The sequence below is a fragment of the Medicago truncatula genome, chromosome 1, assembly GCF_003473485.1.
Source record: "Medicago truncatula cultivar Jemalong A17 chromosome 1, MtrunA17r5.0-ANR, whole genome shotgun sequence".
Classification (NCBI taxonomy): domain Eukaryota; kingdom Viridiplantae; phylum Streptophyta; class Magnoliopsida; order Fabales; family Fabaceae; genus Medicago; species Medicago truncatula.
This window is the reverse complement of record NC_053042.1, coordinates 33,602,188-33,620,505: the sequence shown is the minus strand read 5'-3', so window position 1 is coordinate 33,620,505 and position 18,318 is coordinate 33,602,188. Positions and strand designations below refer to the sequence as shown.

At 31.0% G+C, this 18,318-nt stretch overlaps 1 protein-coding gene and 1 long non-coding RNA gene across 16 annotated transcripts; both read right to left on the bottom strand.

Annotated features, from left to right (window-relative positions):
- Positions 1 to 5,000: 5,000 nt before the first annotated feature.
- Positions 5,001 to 11,093, bottom strand: LOC112420343 (uncharacterized). Of its 15 annotated transcripts, none has more exons than XR_005643097.1 (12): positions 10,844 to 11,093; positions 9,590 to 10,750; positions 9,350 to 9,418; positions 9,169 to 9,218; positions 8,579 to 8,692; positions 8,335 to 8,493; positions 7,879 to 7,920; positions 7,113 to 7,142; positions 6,942 to 7,028; positions 6,723 to 6,792; positions 5,902 to 5,996; positions 5,001 to 5,401 (listed from the first exon to the last, which is right to left on the bottom strand). It is a non-coding gene; the product is annotated as an uncharacterized lncRNA (long non-coding RNA). The 15 variants fall into 15 exon arrangements; XR_005643099.1 differs by lacking the exons at positions 7,113 to 7,142; positions 7,879 to 7,920 and having other exon boundaries at positions 9,590 to 9,935; positions 10,028 to 10,117; positions 10,223 to 10,750; positions 10,844 to 11,086; XR_005643096.1 differs by lacking the exon at positions 7,879 to 7,920 and having other exon boundaries at positions 7,113 to 7,178.
- Positions 11,094 to 12,173: 1,080 nt separating this feature from the next.
- Positions 12,174 to 13,553, bottom strand: LOC120578280 (F-box/LRR-repeat protein 4). The gene has a single exon (XM_039830929.1). The coding sequence runs from the start codon at positions 13,551 to 13,553 to the stop codon at positions 12,174 to 12,176; it is 1,380 nt and encodes a 459-aa protein (XP_039686863.1).
- Positions 13,554 to 18,318: the final 4,765 nt, after the last annotated feature.

The window sequence follows — 18,318 nt, the reverse complement described above, 5'->3', positions numbered from 1 at the left end:
AAAATTGTTAAACAATAATCACATTCATGTTACCAACAACTAAAAACAGAAGCACTAGAAAGCTTCAAACTACCATCTTTTGTTTATGGTTACATTCAACCACCATCTGAGAGGCCATAAAAAGAGAGGAACTCTAATTTATGGATACAAACACCGACACCAGATACAATATGGATACTGACACGCCAATAATATTGATGATTTGAGAAAATCACATAATTTAAGGTAATTATATTTATGGATGCGGATGCAACACCTGTTCAGACACATCTAATATGAGGAGTGTATGTGATTCAAAGGCGATGAGTATTATCATAATTCATATATGTGTGTGTGTGTGTGTGTGGTCGAAAGAGCCATAATTACACCTACAAATGATGATGTTCAAAAATTGAATGACATAATTATCAATTAGTTTTCAGGAGAATAACATAATTTGTTGTCGTTTAACGAGGTTGAAGAGAATACTCATAACTTATATCAACAAGAATTCTTAAACTCAACTGCTCAAGGTAAAAGAAGGTGCACCTTTGATGTTTTTGCGAAACATAGACCCTAGATATGGCCTATGTAATGAAACACGATTGTTATGTCGTTGTTTATTTAACAATATGTTGGATGTGGAAATCCTAACATGAAGTAATGCTGAAAAAAGAGCATTCTTACCAATAATTAAATTAAAAACAAATGCGAGTTCATTACTTCCCTAAACTAAGTTTTGCTATTACCATAAATAAGTCGCAAGGACATACCATTCTCAATGTCAGAATCTATCTTCCACGACATGTTTTCAGCTATGGTCAATTATATGTAGCTTTACCAAGAGGAGTTTCTCAAAATTCAACAAAAGTTTTCATTAAATAAGGGAAAATAGAAGGAGAAGATGGAGACTTTACGAAAAATGTAGTTTTTAAAGATATTCTTTTATCGCAATCATAACGATGTTTCTTTTACATAACATGTCATTTATACATTTATTTATGATGTTTCTTTTTCACAACACACACATTTATGTCATTTATACTTAGATGTATTTACCCATAAGGGTAAATACCTCTTTTCGTTTATGTAATATTAGCGAATTCCGGTTTTAGTCACTGTAAAAAAAAAAATTAGATTTTGTCCATGTAATTTCAGATTCTTCCACTTTTGGTCCCTCATTCCACCACGTAAGCAGAATCTGCATGCACGTAAAATGAGGGACCAAAAGTGGAGGAATCTGAAAATACAGGGACCAAAGTGGGAGGAATATGAAATTATAGGGACATAATTTATGCAGATTCTGCCGATGTGATGAAAGGAGTGACAAAAAGTGGAAGAATATGAAATTACGGGGACAAAATCTAAATCTTTTTTTTACAGAGACTAAAACCGAAATTCGCTAATATTACAGGGACGAAAAGAGGTATTTACCCTAGAATAAACAATAAATGATCATTATTTTACCTTAATTTTATATGCAGGCAAACTAAAATATGTTAAGTTCAAAAATAATTTTGTTTATAAATCAATATATCAATAATTTCCATAATATTTAAAAATTTAAATCAAAATTATACAAACAAATATAACAAAATAATCACAGGCGTTAGCGCAGTAGAAAGAGGGGACAGACGGGCACGATAGTGCCCGTCTTTCCATTAGTATATATAGTATAATCAATATTCATATAAGACAAAATTAACATTAGAGGTGTAAATAAATAGTCTAAACATCATCCCACACAAGTATAATAATATATGATAAGCTTTCTTTTAAAAAAAATTATAATAATATAAATATAATAGTAAGAAATAATCATGTATGTAAAAGTTTAATAGTCTTACACCATTGTTGAAAAAATCTTTATAAATAATAGTTAAAAACAAAAATAAAATAAAATAGATATAGTATACAGTTTGTTACCAAAAAAAGACAAGTTAAGTTTGTTTATTTTTATTCAGTTTCAATTTGTTATGTAACAAAAAAAATAATAAAATTCTTCCTTAAAAAAAATAATAAAAATCTTAGTTACGTGTTATACTTTAGCAAGATAAGTATAGCAATTTTGTTACTCATGCAAAGATAACTAACAAAAAAAAAAATGTTTTGAAAAAGTAGATCTAGAGAGAATTGAATGAGGTTACATAATTTTCTTCTTGTTAAGTCGGAGGGTAAGCTGAAAATTTAGGCTTATTAAAATATGACATAAGCAGCTTATGAAACTATGATAAATTATTTTTATTTATTTATCCAAACACCTTTAAAAAAAAATTATGGGAGTAGATAAGCCCACGTAAGCTCAAAATAAGCCAATCCAAACAGGGCAATGATGTGTTTTAGTAAGAACGATCATGAAATCCAAATGTATTTGGATTGGGAAATTTAGACTCTATCAAAAGCAGAATTTTCAGATTTTGTAGGATACGCGGAAATGGAGACTTGGTGACGCGGAAAATGGAGACTTGGTTATGATTCTTCTTCAATTTTTCCTTACAACACACATGTCTCATTCAAACTTCAAAGCATTAAATTAAAGAGGCTTCCTCAAACAAACTACTATTTGAGAAGTGAGTTTTGGGAATGATTTAAGAAGGACTTTTTTTTTTCTTTTCAAAATGTGATCCTTTTCAAAATGTTGTGAAAACACTCGGTTAATGTATAAGGTATGTGGCACAGATACTTCCGATTGAAGAAGTGTCTAGCTTTCAACAGACGTTGATGTATAACACATGTCGATGTTGGTGTACAATGTATTCTAGTGTTCGACAAAGACATGTGTGCTTACATTTAACTTGTCCTCGTACCTAAAGCTCAATATATCCTCATATTGCTCAAAACAATTAGGTGTTGCACATCCTTTCTTATAAACACTTAAACAATGATTTGGTTGTTGAACATCACTTCATAGCAAGAAACTATTTAAAAGGTTCAGGATGCTCTCTCTACAACGAATTATTTTATCAAAAGAAGTCAAGAAAAATAACAGAACTCACCCAAATGAATGAAATCGCAAACCTGAATAGCATGGCATGGGCACGGGCACGGGCACATACAATTATAATATTGATAAATAAAAAATGAATTAATAAATAAAAGGTGAACAAACAAAGGCAAACAATTGTAACTCCCACAACTAAGGGTACGTCGTGCTTGGTTCATGATGTGGAGAAGGCATTGCATATCCATATCCATCATTCTAAAGCTCAATTGAAATAATATTAATAAGGTGCACTAAATTTTTTTAATCCTTTTTATACACAAATCATGGTCTCAGTTTTGTTTTTGCAATAGAAAAATAAATTAATAAGGTGCACTAAAATTCATAGTAATGACACTGTTGTTGGAGCTGGCAGTGAAACTTTCTGCTAGTTGTGTACCGCATGCTGCATTTCTAAGGTGAGGAAGCAGCTTTAGACTGTTTTTCTGCATTTTCTTCATCCGTCTGCAGCCAATTCTTTTGCAGTTTGAATGTGTTTATGGTTGTCTTTTATTGTCTTTCTACAAAGGAGAATTTATGGGAGTCTCGATCACCATTAATGGTTCGGGGTCAGTGGCGATTTGAGGCTGAACTTGGTTTGGAGGGCATTATATTTTGGTGTTTCTTTGAGTTTCGGACCTGCTACCTCATCTTAGCAGAGTTGCATTCTTATTGTATTGTTAGGTTTTATGCTTTGCTTTTTCTTATGTTTTGATTTGGTGGTGTATGGCCTATAAAGTTTTTTCCGCTTATTGCTAGTGCTAAAGAACAATTATGTTAGAATTTGTCAAAAAAAAAAAATTAAATTATGTTAGAAATTAAATCAAGTTACTAGAATAATGGAGAAGACGCATAATACTTAGAATTTTGCTCTTCTCCCAACATATTTTGCTCACGCCCAACTGAAATACCAAAAATACCCCTTTATTAGTTAAGTAACACAGGTGTCAAAATGTGCGCTCTTAACATGTGCTGCACAACTTAACTCATACTGGAATTAACACTTGCCTGAGTTAAGTAACGCAGAGTTACTTAAATAACGCAGGGGTAAATTGGTAATTTCAGTTGGTCGCGAGTGTTTTGTGCTGAGATAAGAGCGGAATTCTAATACTTAGTCATTAAGAAACTATTATGATTGGACCAAAAGGAAAATGAAATAGCCTAAATAGTTTTTGCTATTGCTTGTCCGTTATATTGAGATAAGCATGTACATGAACAAACTGCAGCACTGCATGTATAGTACAGCTGCAGCACCGTCTTATTTACTTAACATTTAAGATTTTCATTTAGCTTGTGTATTAAGAAACTAAGCCTATAGAAAGGCATGAAGCAACCATTGTGTAGTATCATGTTGTGAATGAAAATATAGTGTTGTAAAATCAATTGTTCTCAGTTCTTTCTCTGCTACATAGTTAGTGTGTGATTTATGTCCCACTGATATCAAAATAAACCAATGGAAGACAAGCAAATCAAATGGAATTCTTATGATTGCTGCTGCCTTTCTTACTGTCAAACCAATTTCATTACTAATAATATTATGCACTGGTATATCTCTCCCTACTAAACAATGGTCTCAAATATTAAATAAAAAACTAGTTACAAACCCGTGCTTCGCACGGGTTGAATTACGTATTTTTTAAAAAATTTGTTCTAAAGAAGAGATGTTCAAATTACGCGACATTGCCATTCTTCGTAAATTTGAGAACGAAGGTTGCATAATAAGAATTTTGGTTTCTTCATTGTCTAATGCTAGTCTAGAGAGGAAGAAAAAAGAAGAAAAAAATTAACCAAGAGACACTTACAAAAGTTGATAATATTCCCTTCATCTCAGCTTGAAATAGAAAAAAGCAATTCGACAAATCACATATGTTTTAACTGCTGATACTCATATATCAAATATTTAGACTATCAAACTATAATTAGGGTTTGAATAAATAGAAAACTCCAGTAATTATTCAACAATCATATAACCTTAGATATAAATTGAGTTGATGATTTCAAGTTCGCATGTTACCGAAATGTATACTCGATCAACACAAGGTGAGATGCCAATAAAATAAAATTAGTGTTTCAATTATTCACACCATCCAACAAAGAAAATGTTAGATCCTCGTTTGCCTGTATAAAGGGCGGATTCTCTTCTAAGAAGATGATTTCAGGGCTCAAAATTCAATGCCTTATCTACCCTCACTTATTAAAAAAATTACAAATTTGCAAAATTTATTGTAAGAGAGTAAATACTTAAATAAAAAATTGGTCAGGGATACAATCAACCAAACCCAAATGGGTAAATACCCGGTGATCAAATCTTATCTCCCGCATACAATATCACTCGAAAAAAGGAATTGAGTACTTCATCGGAGCCTTCTACTTACAACAACATGGTTTATGGATTCTCAATACAGCCTTTGAATGCTTTCAACCATTCGGCACCAATCGCCCCTGAACAGAATAATAAACATATTGTTAGCATGTTTTCTTTGAGCGGATCACCATTTTGATTATTAAAATTTTGGGAATCGGATGATTTAGCTCTTAAATTGGAGAGCCTCAATCAATTTAGTCCCTCCAAAATATCACTTTAAAAAACATCCATAAAAACTTATGAAATGCCTCCATATTAGCTTCTCTCTTGCATGCATGAGAGTTGGATAATATAGAACATTTAAAATTGTGGTGTTAAATTTGAGAAAATGACTATTAATTGACGTTTTTTTTAATTCAATGGACTAAATTGTCATTTCCTATATTTGAGGGACTAAATTGTCAGACTCAGACAATCACAATATCAAGGAAAAATGGTGATTCAACCCATGATGACAAAAATAAGGCTAAATTTAAGTCACAAAAGGGATTTAGCTCCACTAAACAGTAAAGTAATATATGTCAATGATCAGTAAATTATATAGCATAAGTAACAACATCAGATTAAGAATAATTACCATTTATAACACGATGATCACAGCTGAGGGTAACAGCCTCAAGGAAGCAAACTTGAATTCTTCACCACCTGAACCTGGAACGACCCTCCTCTCAGCTGCTCATGTAGAAGCAAAGGTAGGAAGATGATCATTATGAGAAACAACAAATACAGCTAATAAAGAGGACATAGTAAATGTACCTCCCTGCAATGTATATTAGTCTCCAAATGCATGACGAACTATTCTTGCAAATTGTCAAAACAGTTTTTCTAACTCTATCACTATATTTATATATGTATAAATAATGAAAGGGTTAATGAAAAATCTCATTGTTTGGAAGTTTACAAACTTATAAAAGGGAAGAAACAGAGAGTAGCCATTTCCTTTTCGAACCCTCGTTTCTTTGTTCCCATTCAAATTGCAGGTTGTGGAACCTATAAAGAAACTTTACATTTGTGACCCTTCCACTTTGTTCCATTAATTAATCATCCAAACAGGGAGAATAAGGGATACATATCCTTTCCATTCCATCCATTCCCTTATACATTTTTCATTAGTATTACAGTTCCCATAGGACCGGTTAGAGCAGACATTTTAACAAACCATTTCTAGCAAATTCATGGCAATTTTAAGTCCCAAAAACTTGAAGTCATGTTGTGACAGCAAGGAGAAATGCACAATGTAAATAAGTCAAAATTATTTGTCCCTTCTCCATTGTCTCAATCTACCCAGCACAGTTTGAAAAAATCTAACACCAAATTTATACTAAGAACTAAACTGTATTTTTAGATTCAATTTCACAAAATAAAGACATCAATGCATCAACATAGTAATAATCCTACCTGGGATAACAATATCACCAAGTCCAAGCATTGAAAATAGCCTTGCAGAATCTGCTGTGGGGAACAAAAGCTGCAAAACAATTTAATTAACATAATTAGAAAGAACTTCATAAGTTTTTTTATCAGATAGTTATCATGGCCAGTAGACTACAAAAATTAACACAGATGTATACAGAATTACAAACAAATATTTCCATTGCACTCAGCAAAGATTTTAACCTTGATTGGAGCTTCAAATGATTTCGCAACGCTAACCATCACATGAGTGAAGAAAACCCAGAAAATGTCATATACAAAAAGACCAGCCTGCAAAATATGTGAATGTAGAAGAGTAAAAAATGAAGCTTTGAGCACTACCAAGTTCAATTTAAAAGAAGAAAAAAAAAATACCAAGAGAATATCACCAGTCTAATAGAGAATCTATATCGAACAGTACATTTGAATCAATTAATATTGCTGAAGAATCAAGTAAAAAAGATTGAAAAAGAGTTGAAGCATATAACAGACCAAGTTACAATGATTTCATCAAATAAAAAAGGAGAGCCTGCACATCAAGTTAAAGGTAAAGTGCTGCATCAAATCGCGGCATCAATGGTGGAATGAATACATCAGTTACATTTCTTCTCAAATCGTTAAAATTTCAAACCAAATTATATCAGCAGTCATATTGTTTCTCTCTTTGTGAATATTATGTCAGACTTGTTATCAGATAGAAATTTAATTTATTTTTCTATGCCCATCTTCTACAGAATAAGCTTAATTTGTAAAAAGGTATTGTTCCATTTCAAACCAGGAAAATGAATGCCAAAAATATGAATAAAACATAATTATTGGTTCAATTAACAACCATGAGTTAATAAAAGAAATGGTAGACAGGCAAAACCATACACTCTTTCAAATTTCAACACAATATACTAATTTTGGTAAACCCAATAGATTGTAAATAGAGGAGGAAGATCACATCAAAAAAAAAAAAAATATATCTTTTTTTCATGGGCTAATCCAAAAGTCATCATGAAAGTTTATATTACAACCACAAAGTAAAATAATAATAACAGTATAAAGCAATAACCCTTCAACAAAAATAGCACTCATAAATATAATCATGATTAGCAAATACCAATAAAAGTAACCCAAAAAAGAAAAAGAAAATCACCATGTCATAATTGCCTCACAAACAGCAAGGCCATCTACAATTCTGCAGATTTGACCCAATTTTCCAGCATTAAACATGTCAAAATTCATCCAAAAACAGTCCCCAAACAGCCCAATCAGTTTAATCATCAATTTAGAATCAAATATAGTATTCAAAGGTAATAGACATAGTTTAATCATTAAATCTACTGGGATTCCTAAAATCATCATTCAATTACTCAATTAGAGAACTTCAACTCTACTAAATTTAAACCAATTCAAGCTATAATGTTTTTTCAAAGAAAAGAAAATAAGTTCATTGCCAATAGAACACAACCTAAACAACTGCTAGAAAGTGAATATCTTCAACGCAAAGCTTAGCACTATAACAAAGATCAACAACTAATAGAAACGATGCATTCAGACAAAGCAACAGTCAAATGTGTCGTCGAAGAATTGAACCATAAGAAAATATTACCTTTGATTGATGAGTGTCCTTAACATTGAGTTTTTTAGGTTAGGAAATTGCAATTTGTCAGGAAATAATGGATTGGCTTCAATGTGCATTTTAAGCTCAACCAACGTGACTGCCCGCACAGACTTAGCATCACCATACTTTGACAACTGTTCATTTTCCCTATAATAATAACCGAAACTCAATGGCTACATCTTACAAACTGAAAATAGGAAATGTAAAAAAGAATTTAAACTTAAATAAGTACCTAAAATTCTCCAATGTCAATAGTTATGTGATTTCCTTGAACAGTTCTTCATTAAACGTAGCAAACACTTTCATATCCTTCACTCATATCTCTACAGCTTTCGACCAATCATGCCTATACAAATACAATATTTTGAATAGTCTAGCTACTATCTAGCACAAAAATAAAAACTGAAATCTAGCACAGATACATAACAAAAAATAAGAAATGAAAGCAGCAGGTGTCAATGCACCATTGGTTTTCAAGACTCACTATTTGTCGGCTTGCACTAATCTTCTGCATTGCATATAAGAAGATAATCAATTTTAGATTTGAATATCAACAATCAACAATAGCAAACAAATTAACAGAAACAGAATTTTATATCAGCCAGAATTTTCTTATGAGCAGCTTAACAACAGAAACAGAATCACCCTTCAAAAGTTTAATTAAAATATGATATAGCTCTATTATTTAATTTGTGAGATGAAGTAAGTATCTTGACATCAGACAAAGTTTGAGATATTGTTCAAGTATTCAACAAATGGCATTTCCAAGTTTCATGAACTAAAAAAATAGCCATGCCTAGCTCATTAGCTGAAAGAACAAACCTTCATACTTGCAAATCTGCTATATCACGCTTATTTTGCTAAGCAAGAACCTAGAGACATGACAAAAATCCCATATTATCAAATATGATTATGTTTATTATTCTAACCATAACACATCCTCCAATACATAATACATTTGAAATCAATTCACAACTACATGGCCACATAAAAAAGCACAAACCTTTGACAAAATGTTTATACTCGCCAATTGCAGAAGTGGTTGGTTGCTCTATCTCATCTTTCCTTTGCTCTAAACCATCCATATAAAATATGGTTAAATGAACATCAGATGAACATCTTCGCAATTATTTTGATTAGATCAAAACTCAAATCCAATAATAATTAAATGAAAGAACATCATAAAAAACCACGCATCTAAAATAATGATATTAGAATTGCAAAGAAATCAAAAGAAAACAACTTATATTCATGGTTCAGCACAAAATCCTACTTCTGCCCCCAACTTCAAAATCGTCTACAGACTTCAAATCTGGACCAAAATCAATGAAACTGGTACCAAAACGTCCGGAATTTCGTTATCTAACCATAGCATCAAAAATCACTTGATTCCAAGTTACAGGGAGTGAGTTCTTACCGTTTTAGTGGAGCCCTGTCCCAAATACGAGTTTCACCAAACTTCTTCCAAAAACAGCTTATTCCTAGCTTGTATCTGAATCAGCAGCCTAATTACAATTTATCCACTTCTGCCCTTGCCCTAATCCTCTATAATCACTTTCTAAAACAGCTCAATTATGATTTAAGCAATTCTGTCAACTCCCAAAATAGTTTATTAGTTCACCAACTACTCATATGGTAACTTAAATATAGCATTGGTAATATAAAGAATACACAACCATACCTGCAACAACTTGTATTCCAACTTAAGCTTCTGCAAAACAACTTAATTGACAGCTTATTGCTTCTAAAGACTTCAATTTTAACCCAAACACTAAAACATCAAACATACCCCACAACAACTTAATTGCTACTTTCTAAACAATCTGATGGCAACAGTTCAAAACTTGTGAGCTTGTGGTTGAGTTCAGCTACTTACCAATTTCAGAAAATGGAGCTTCCTGGAAGTATGAGATAGCAATTAAGTCATGACTGTAGCTTTGCATGTTGGTAATTTTGAGTGAAAAGGGAGAAAGATTTGGAGAAGATGATGAATAGTGAGAGGGGGGTTTTAGAAAGAGAAGGGAAAAAAATTCTGAAGTTTAGAGAGAGAAGGGAAAAAAATTCTGTATATATAAGATAACATTCTCCAATTACTAATTTACTAAAATACCCTTAATAAGGGTAAAATGGTAAAAAAACAAGCATTGATTTTTCTAAATAGTATAGTAGAAAGATTAGTTGCTACATAACTCTTTTCTATGCCGGTAAATGATAATAAGACAGTATATAAGTCTCAATCGATACAGAAAAAAAACAAATATGATATATATAGATAAATATATTATAGATAAAATAAATATATGTAATATGTAGCCAAACATCTTCCAATCTTCCGATGAGCGTGAAGAATCATGTCAACTGGTCTCCTTGTTTCCACCAGAAGATGATCATGTAAGCTAAATTCCTACACCAACAAAAAATATATTGGTGATTAATTTTTTTTGCTTGTAATGAGTATTGACAACATTAGTGATAAAGCATTGAGTGCTTAAAATACCAAATGACTTGGTTGAAATTGAAACTCTGCAGATGGTGCTTGAGGCTCTACATTTGTTGAGTTAAGCATAAGACTGACTTAGATGCTCTTGTCCATGATAAGCATAAGTAGAACGACGAAATTCTTCTCTGTGTTCTCAATTTTTGTTATTCTTGTCACTAGCCTAAATTTGAAGGTGATATGATACGAGTATGACACACATAATAAAGCTGGAAAAAGAAGAAGAAAAAAAATGCAAAATCTTCAAGTACAAAAAAGAAAAATAAACCGTGTGATGAATATAATCTAACTTGTGATGTACTAATACTAGCTGCTACTAGATCTTAATATGTATGTGAAAATGGAAAATTCTGCACATACAACAATCAAAAACAAATTTAATAGATAAAATATTGAACAAAATAATTTAGACTCAAACAAAGAAATATAAGTTACTATTGTGTAGTACCTGCATAATTGGCATGGTGGTTGAATAGTTTTGTGTCACAGGACTACACTTGTGAATGCCTTTGCTTCTTTTGTATTTTTTCTCCAAAGAACTCTTAGGCCTGCCTTTTACCCGCGATTTACCATCCTTCTTTTTTATACCTATGGCTAGTGGTGTTTCTATATATTATCGTCGATGAAAAATATGAATAGACCACAATAATGTCTTTTATTGGTTCGTTGACAGCAGAAAACTTCTGTAATTTGTGTTATTATCACGATAATCTAATTGATATATGATGCATATTAATAGTTTGGACAGTTCCCAAACTTACAATTGAATAGAAATAGAGGAGCATAACATCAAAATCAATATTGCCAAAATTAAAAGTGAAGGCAGTCCAACTGTGGAATCTTAGTTCTAATTAAACAATATATATAATAATTAATGAACCTTATATCACTCCATATGTGATTGCAATGATTGCCCCATCAGAACAATGTCCAGTAAAAGTCGGTCAAATATTCAAACATAGAAACATCTTTCTTTTGAATTTTCAAGGCAAATATTTCAACCTAAGCAAAATATAATATTTTTTATTTATATACACTTAGTAATTTCTACAATTTAATTGCAGCACAAAAGAGTGTTACAGGCCGAAACTAAAGAGTCTAGAATTTTGTTTTAAGTATCAGTTCAAGGAGGACAACAAACAATTCAGGGAAATATTTTAAGCTAAGCTGGCACACACAAACTACCTAACATCAAACAACATTGGAAAAATCAAGATCATTGAATCAATATTAATTCATCATTGCAAGTTTGCAACAGCCAAATTAGAAACAGCTGAGTAAATGTACAAAGTTCAATCAAACTTGAGCACAGCAGTTTGAGAATAATATACTAGCAAACAAGACATCCATGACGTTGCAAGAAGACTTTCCTCTTTCTGTCACTTAAAGAAAAACCTAATGGAGCGATGATCTTTCTTAAAGATGGCCTTGATAATACCATTGAAGAAACAACATTAGCGTTCAGTTGATCGATATATCTCAAATTGATCTCCCTCAGTTGCTTGCAGTTTTGAACCACATGTTTCACTCCATTCTCTGTGACATTCATACAACTTTCCAGTAACAATTGCAAAAGGCCACAACAACTCGTTGATATGATATGGAGTGATTTATCATCAACGTTGGTATATGACAAGTTCAAATGCTTAATCTTAGTACAACATCTTAAAACTTTAGAAACAGTTTCTTCAGACACTTCCTTCCAATAGCTCAAATCAAGCACCTCCAAGTTGGGGAAAATGGAAGCAAACAATATAATGTTTTGATCTCTCAAGTATTGACAGCGAGCCAAACAAAGAGACTTTACTTTCGGGCTTACGACAGCAAAAGAATTAGAATCCTCCCTTCCTCCTCCTCCAATACTCTCATTCCCAATAGTTGTGTATTCCATTTTGATGTCACTAAGTGAAGGACAATTTATAACGAGCGAAAACAAAGCTGATTCTGTCAGCTTCCAACATCCAGTAAGGTTTATAGACACCAAATGAGCAAGAAACAAAGAGAACTCGGCAACATGTTGATCATTGAGAAAATTAGTGTGACTAAGATCCAAATGTTGTATATATGGAGAGTTGGATAACAGAGAGCTAATTCCATTAATATGATCCTCAACAGGCTGAGAGAGGTTGTACCAAGGGCGAGAGAGGTCGAGGTGTTTGAGCAAAGGGAAACAATGAGCAACGGGTAAGAGCTGGCTGTGAACAAAAGAAGCACGGGAACAAGTGAGAGAGGTCAATGTTGTAACGGTTTGGCAGAATGCGAGCAAGCCATCTGCTGGAAAGGGGGTAGGGACAGGGAGTTTGAGTGATGTGAGTTTTTTCAATGGGAAGTTAGATATTTTGCAGAGAAGATCGTTCGGTAAATAGTTGTAGCGGGAGAGGTCGAGGGAAGTGAGGTTGGTGAACCTTTTCAAGAGACGAGGGAGGTAATGACGTGATGCATCAGTGACGGAGAGTGAAAACCGAAGACGATTAGTGATGGAGAGGATTTGTTTTGAAACGAGAGATAGAGAATTGAAGTTGATTTGAGATGATTTTATGATAATCTCCCAACAATCGTCAGGTAAATATGATTCTGAAGTTCTCTTCTTCCTTTTCAATGGACTTCCGGCCGGTGAAGATGGACAGATGGTAGATCGATCTTCGGTCCGTTTCGCCGCTGCTAAATTTTCCGGTGAAGATTTCAGGGAACAAGTTCTTATCGCTTTCATTGGCAGGGTATGAGAGCAGCCGGTTCTCGTGATTAGTTTCGACGGTGGTAAATTTTCCGGTAATGATTTCAGGGAAAAGGTTCTTTTCGTTTTCATTGGCAGGGTATGAGCGCAGCTGGTTCTCTTGGTCAGTTTCGACGGTGGTAAGTTTTCCGATGAAGATTTCAGATAACAAATTCTTTTCCTTTTCATGGGCAGGGTGTGAGAGCAGCAGGTTCTCATGGTAGATCGATCGATCTTCACTGATCGATGGTTGGTTTATGTTTAAGGGTTTCGTTTCGTTGGTTGGTAGATAGCACTTCTTACGTCCATTAATCTATGTTATATATAGCAGCGAAATTTTAATTTTAATTAAAAGTATAAAACAAATAACAAATTATACTACCATGATTATCTTACTTCAATTAAACAAAAGATATAACAAAAAAATAAATCTAAAACGATAAAATAGTATGTATAGATACATTCATCTAATTTGTTACACTTTTTAAATGATAAAGAAAAAAAATGAATATTTATGTTCGTTGCACTTTTTCCTTAAAAAAAAAAAAGTTTGTTACACTTTTATTTTAATATTTAAATTTATTATTATTTGTATTGAAAATTGAGAGCATTTTTTAAAAAGAAAAAGTCAGCATAAAAGAGCTAAAAGCGATTATTTTCTTTGTATATAGTAAAGAATCTAGCGAAAAGACCGACACGCCCGTCTTCTCACTTTTTTTATTGCGTTAACATTTGAAAATTATGAACGATATTTTTTTAAGAAATTTTGATTTTTATTAAAAATATAAATATAAATATTTTCTTAAAAAAATTATAAATATTTGTTGCTTTCAAGTTATAATAAATCAAACTAATTATGATTATCTATTTCAATGACCTAAACAATATAACAAAAAATATAATTTAAATTATTTTTTTAATGACATCAACAACAACAATCTTTATTATAGAAAAAATTGTTTAAGGGTATAATTGAGATAATGAAAAAGTAAGTATAAATATATTCATCTACTTCACACACACACACATATATCGTGTTTGTTATATTTTTTTTAATATTTAAATTTATTCTTATATATTTGTTACATGTGTTATTTGTATGGAAAATTGAGAACATTTTTGAAAAGAGAAAAGGTCAACCCAAAAGAGGTTAAATGAGTTATTTTCTTTATATATAGTATGGAATGGATAAAGGAAATATGAGTTTTTGAAGAGATTTTGGGTTGACTTTTTTATTAATCCAATTTTACCCTTGAACAAAATTTTCTATAATAATGTTTATTGTTAGTGTTATTAAAAAAGATAAGAATTTTTGTTATATCATTGTTGTCATTGAAAAATATAAATATGTTTTGTTAAATTTGTTACATTTAAAATTCACAAATATCTATACTTAATATTTTAATCTATATAAAAAAAAAGTAGTGATTTATGTACAACCATTTAGGACGATTTTGATGACAACTTTCATTTTTCTTCTTCTCATTGGTCCAAAAGAATAGAGAGAGAAAAATGAAGAGAGATAGTAAGAACTTAATGTGAGTATGAGAGATAAAGTCGTTAAAAAGTTGAAAGTGGTTGTACAAATATCATTTCTCGATAAATAATGGTGTATTTTTTCTTTTACGTTGACTGGTTTTTTAGAATATAACTTTTTTTCCGGTTAATCTTGTGATTCTATTTGATCGGAATTTATTTAATGTGTAGATAAAATGACAAATACTACTGAAACTCGTACGTTGCTGTCAAGTTCTGAGTTTGCAACTGGATAAAGATATTCAAATCTAACAATATCAATATTGTCAATTGAGTTAAACCCTACAAAAGAATAAATACATACTTCATCCGTTTCTAAATATAAGTTAAATTGACTTTTTAAATTTATTCATTTAATGATATATGTCGTACATATTATAAACCACATACATCATTAAATAAATGAAGGCTAAAATATGGTTTTAATCCCTGCAAATATGCCTCGTTTTGGTTTTAGTCCCTTAAAAAAAATTGTTTTTGGTCCCTGCAAAATTTTTTGTTTTTTAAAATAGTCACTGACCCCACTTTTGTGATGATTTGCATACGTGGCACATTATAACTGAACCACTTTTATAGTTTTTGGTCCCTGCAAAATATTTTGTTTTTAAAAAAGGTCCCTGCGAAATTTTTTGTTTTTGAAAATAGTCCCTCCAGGGACTATTTTCAAAAATAAAAAATTTTGCATGGACAAAAAACAAATTATTTTTTGCAGAGATTAAAACCAAAACGAGGCATATTTGTAGAGACTAAAATCATATTTTAGCCATAATGAATCTAAAAATTCAATTTTACTTATATTTATAAACGGATAGAGTATTTGAAAAACAAAGGGATTATACACCTATAGAGTCTAAAAAGAGCTTATAATAATTACACGAGAGAGTGTATATCAACAAGACAAGTAAACATTAATGTCGTGTCTTCTTTTTTAGCGTTTATGTACGGCTCTGTTTGGTTATCCCAAAAAAAGAGCTTTTAGCTTTTAGCTTATAGCTTATAAGCTTGTTTGACAAAAAAAGCTCTGTTTGGTAACACTTTTTCACCATGAGCTTATAGCTTATTTCACGAGCTTATAAGCTATTTTTCAGAAGCTATTCCAAGTAGCGTTTGAGCTTATAGCTTATAACTTCTCACTTTTTCTTCCAATTTTACCCTTATTATTTCATTTAAATTGTATTTTTATCCATTATAATTTTTATAATAAGCTACGTAATAAAGACTACTATCCCTTTATTCCAATTTTTGTGTATATATCAGCTGACCTGTTTTTTTTTTTTTGAAAAATATATACCTTCGTTTTTTTTTTTTACGAAACAAAATACTATTATTCTATTAGTGTTACTTTTTTTTTTTTTTTGAGGTAAGTGTTATTTTCTTTATTCTCTGTTATTAGTATTACTCTATTAGTGCTACCTTTTTTTTGTTTTTGAAGTAAATGTTATTTTTTTTATAAAGTGGAAACACTTAAATGATAATAAATATAAGATAAAATTTTAGTGAATAAAATTTAATTTAATTTAATTTATAATACATAGGATATATTAAATTAATAAATTTAAAGTATTTTTTTAAAGAAAAATTAGTTTACAAAATTACAAATACTTAAATTAATGATATAATTTTTATTATGAATTAAGAATACCCTTTATGTCATTTTACATTTATCAGCTAGTTGAACAGCTATTTTTACCAAACACTTCAGTTAGCTTATCAGCTAAAAGCTATCAGCTATAAGCTATCAGCTAGCTTATCAGCTATCCGCTATTTTTACCAAACAGAGCCGTAGTGTCTTTTCTTAACAGCGTATTAACGTGATACTACTCTTGTACTTCTCCTCTTCACCAGGTATATATAATCCGTGCGTCGCATACGTTTCATTAGAATATATATATTTATAATTTGAGTTCCGGTTCACTGGTTAAGCATACCATAAAAGTGAATTATTACTATAAAATGAAACTGTTTTTGACTTTATTATAAATTAATTATACGATTTCAATGCATTAACTACTATATAATTTCCTTTTTTTATATCTTTAACCAGTGCCCCGGGGGCACCGGTTAGCATTTCCCTTGTATTTTTTGTACAAATAGTAAAAAAATATTTTTATCAAGTATAATCACATTTTTTTTCTTCCAAATGTGTTTTAAAAATTACATCAATTTGTTTTTTTGTCTCAAATTTATTAAAAATTATGTCTAACTTATCTTGTATTTAGGCTAACACCAAATCTAATCAACCCATTTACGGTAATAATAATTTACCGAATTTCGTGGTCAACATAATTGTAGCTCATTTTACACCTTTATGTCAATGTCTATACATATAAATAAAGCTAAAAAAAGCCAAAAACTCTCTCTTCTTCATTCAACCGTATTATTAATATTTGTGCAAACTTATTGTGATGGAAGGCTAAACCCTAAATTGATCCATTGGTGTAAGGTTACTTCGTTTATGAATTCTCGAGGTTTGAAACTAATGCTAATTTCGTGTACATGTCAATTGTTTCATGTATCAATTTCATGTCTCTTTAATTCGATTTGATGCTTACTCAATTTCGATTCGATTCTATTGATGCAATTTCAATTTTGTTTTATGTTTCCTCAATTTATTTCCATTTTGCACCATTGAGATTATTCAAGTAGCTTTTTCACCTGTTTAAATCAGTTTGAATAGAAATTGATATAGGTTATGGCGCTTATCATATAACATTTATTGAATTTTGTTATGATATTAATTGTGTTCACTGTCATGGTTAATTGAACACATTGTGATGATTAATCGAATGAAATTTGTATAAAACTAATTATCACTTGTTTAGTTAGTTTTATAATCAATCAGACCTTATAATTGTGAGTGAATGCTTATCAAGAACCCATGATAGAAAGAATAAACGTTGTTGCTTTTTTTTTTTTTTTAATTGAATCTCTTTTAATTTGAAAATTGTTTTGTGAGGCAAACAAAAACAGCCCCAATTTATATTTTTGAATTCGTAGTTTCTGTTCTTGTTTTAAAATACTTATTTTTGATCGCGTACGACAACGATCAAAACTTAAAGAAGTGTGCACACCCTATATTATTCATCTCACCCATTTGTTAAATCTCCTCTATATCTTATTATACAACCTTAGATTTGTGTGTTAATCCTCTTATAATCTAAAGTTTGATTGTAAGATAAGCATAATTTCGGATTTGTTGTTCTTAAACAATTTTTTTATATTTACA

What these genes read in the sequence shown, in the direction of transcription:
- LOC120578280 (XM_039830929.1), bottom strand. Translation starts at nt 13,553, where the DNA reads ATGAAAGCGATAAGAACTTGTTCCCTGAAATCTTCACCGGAAAATTTA.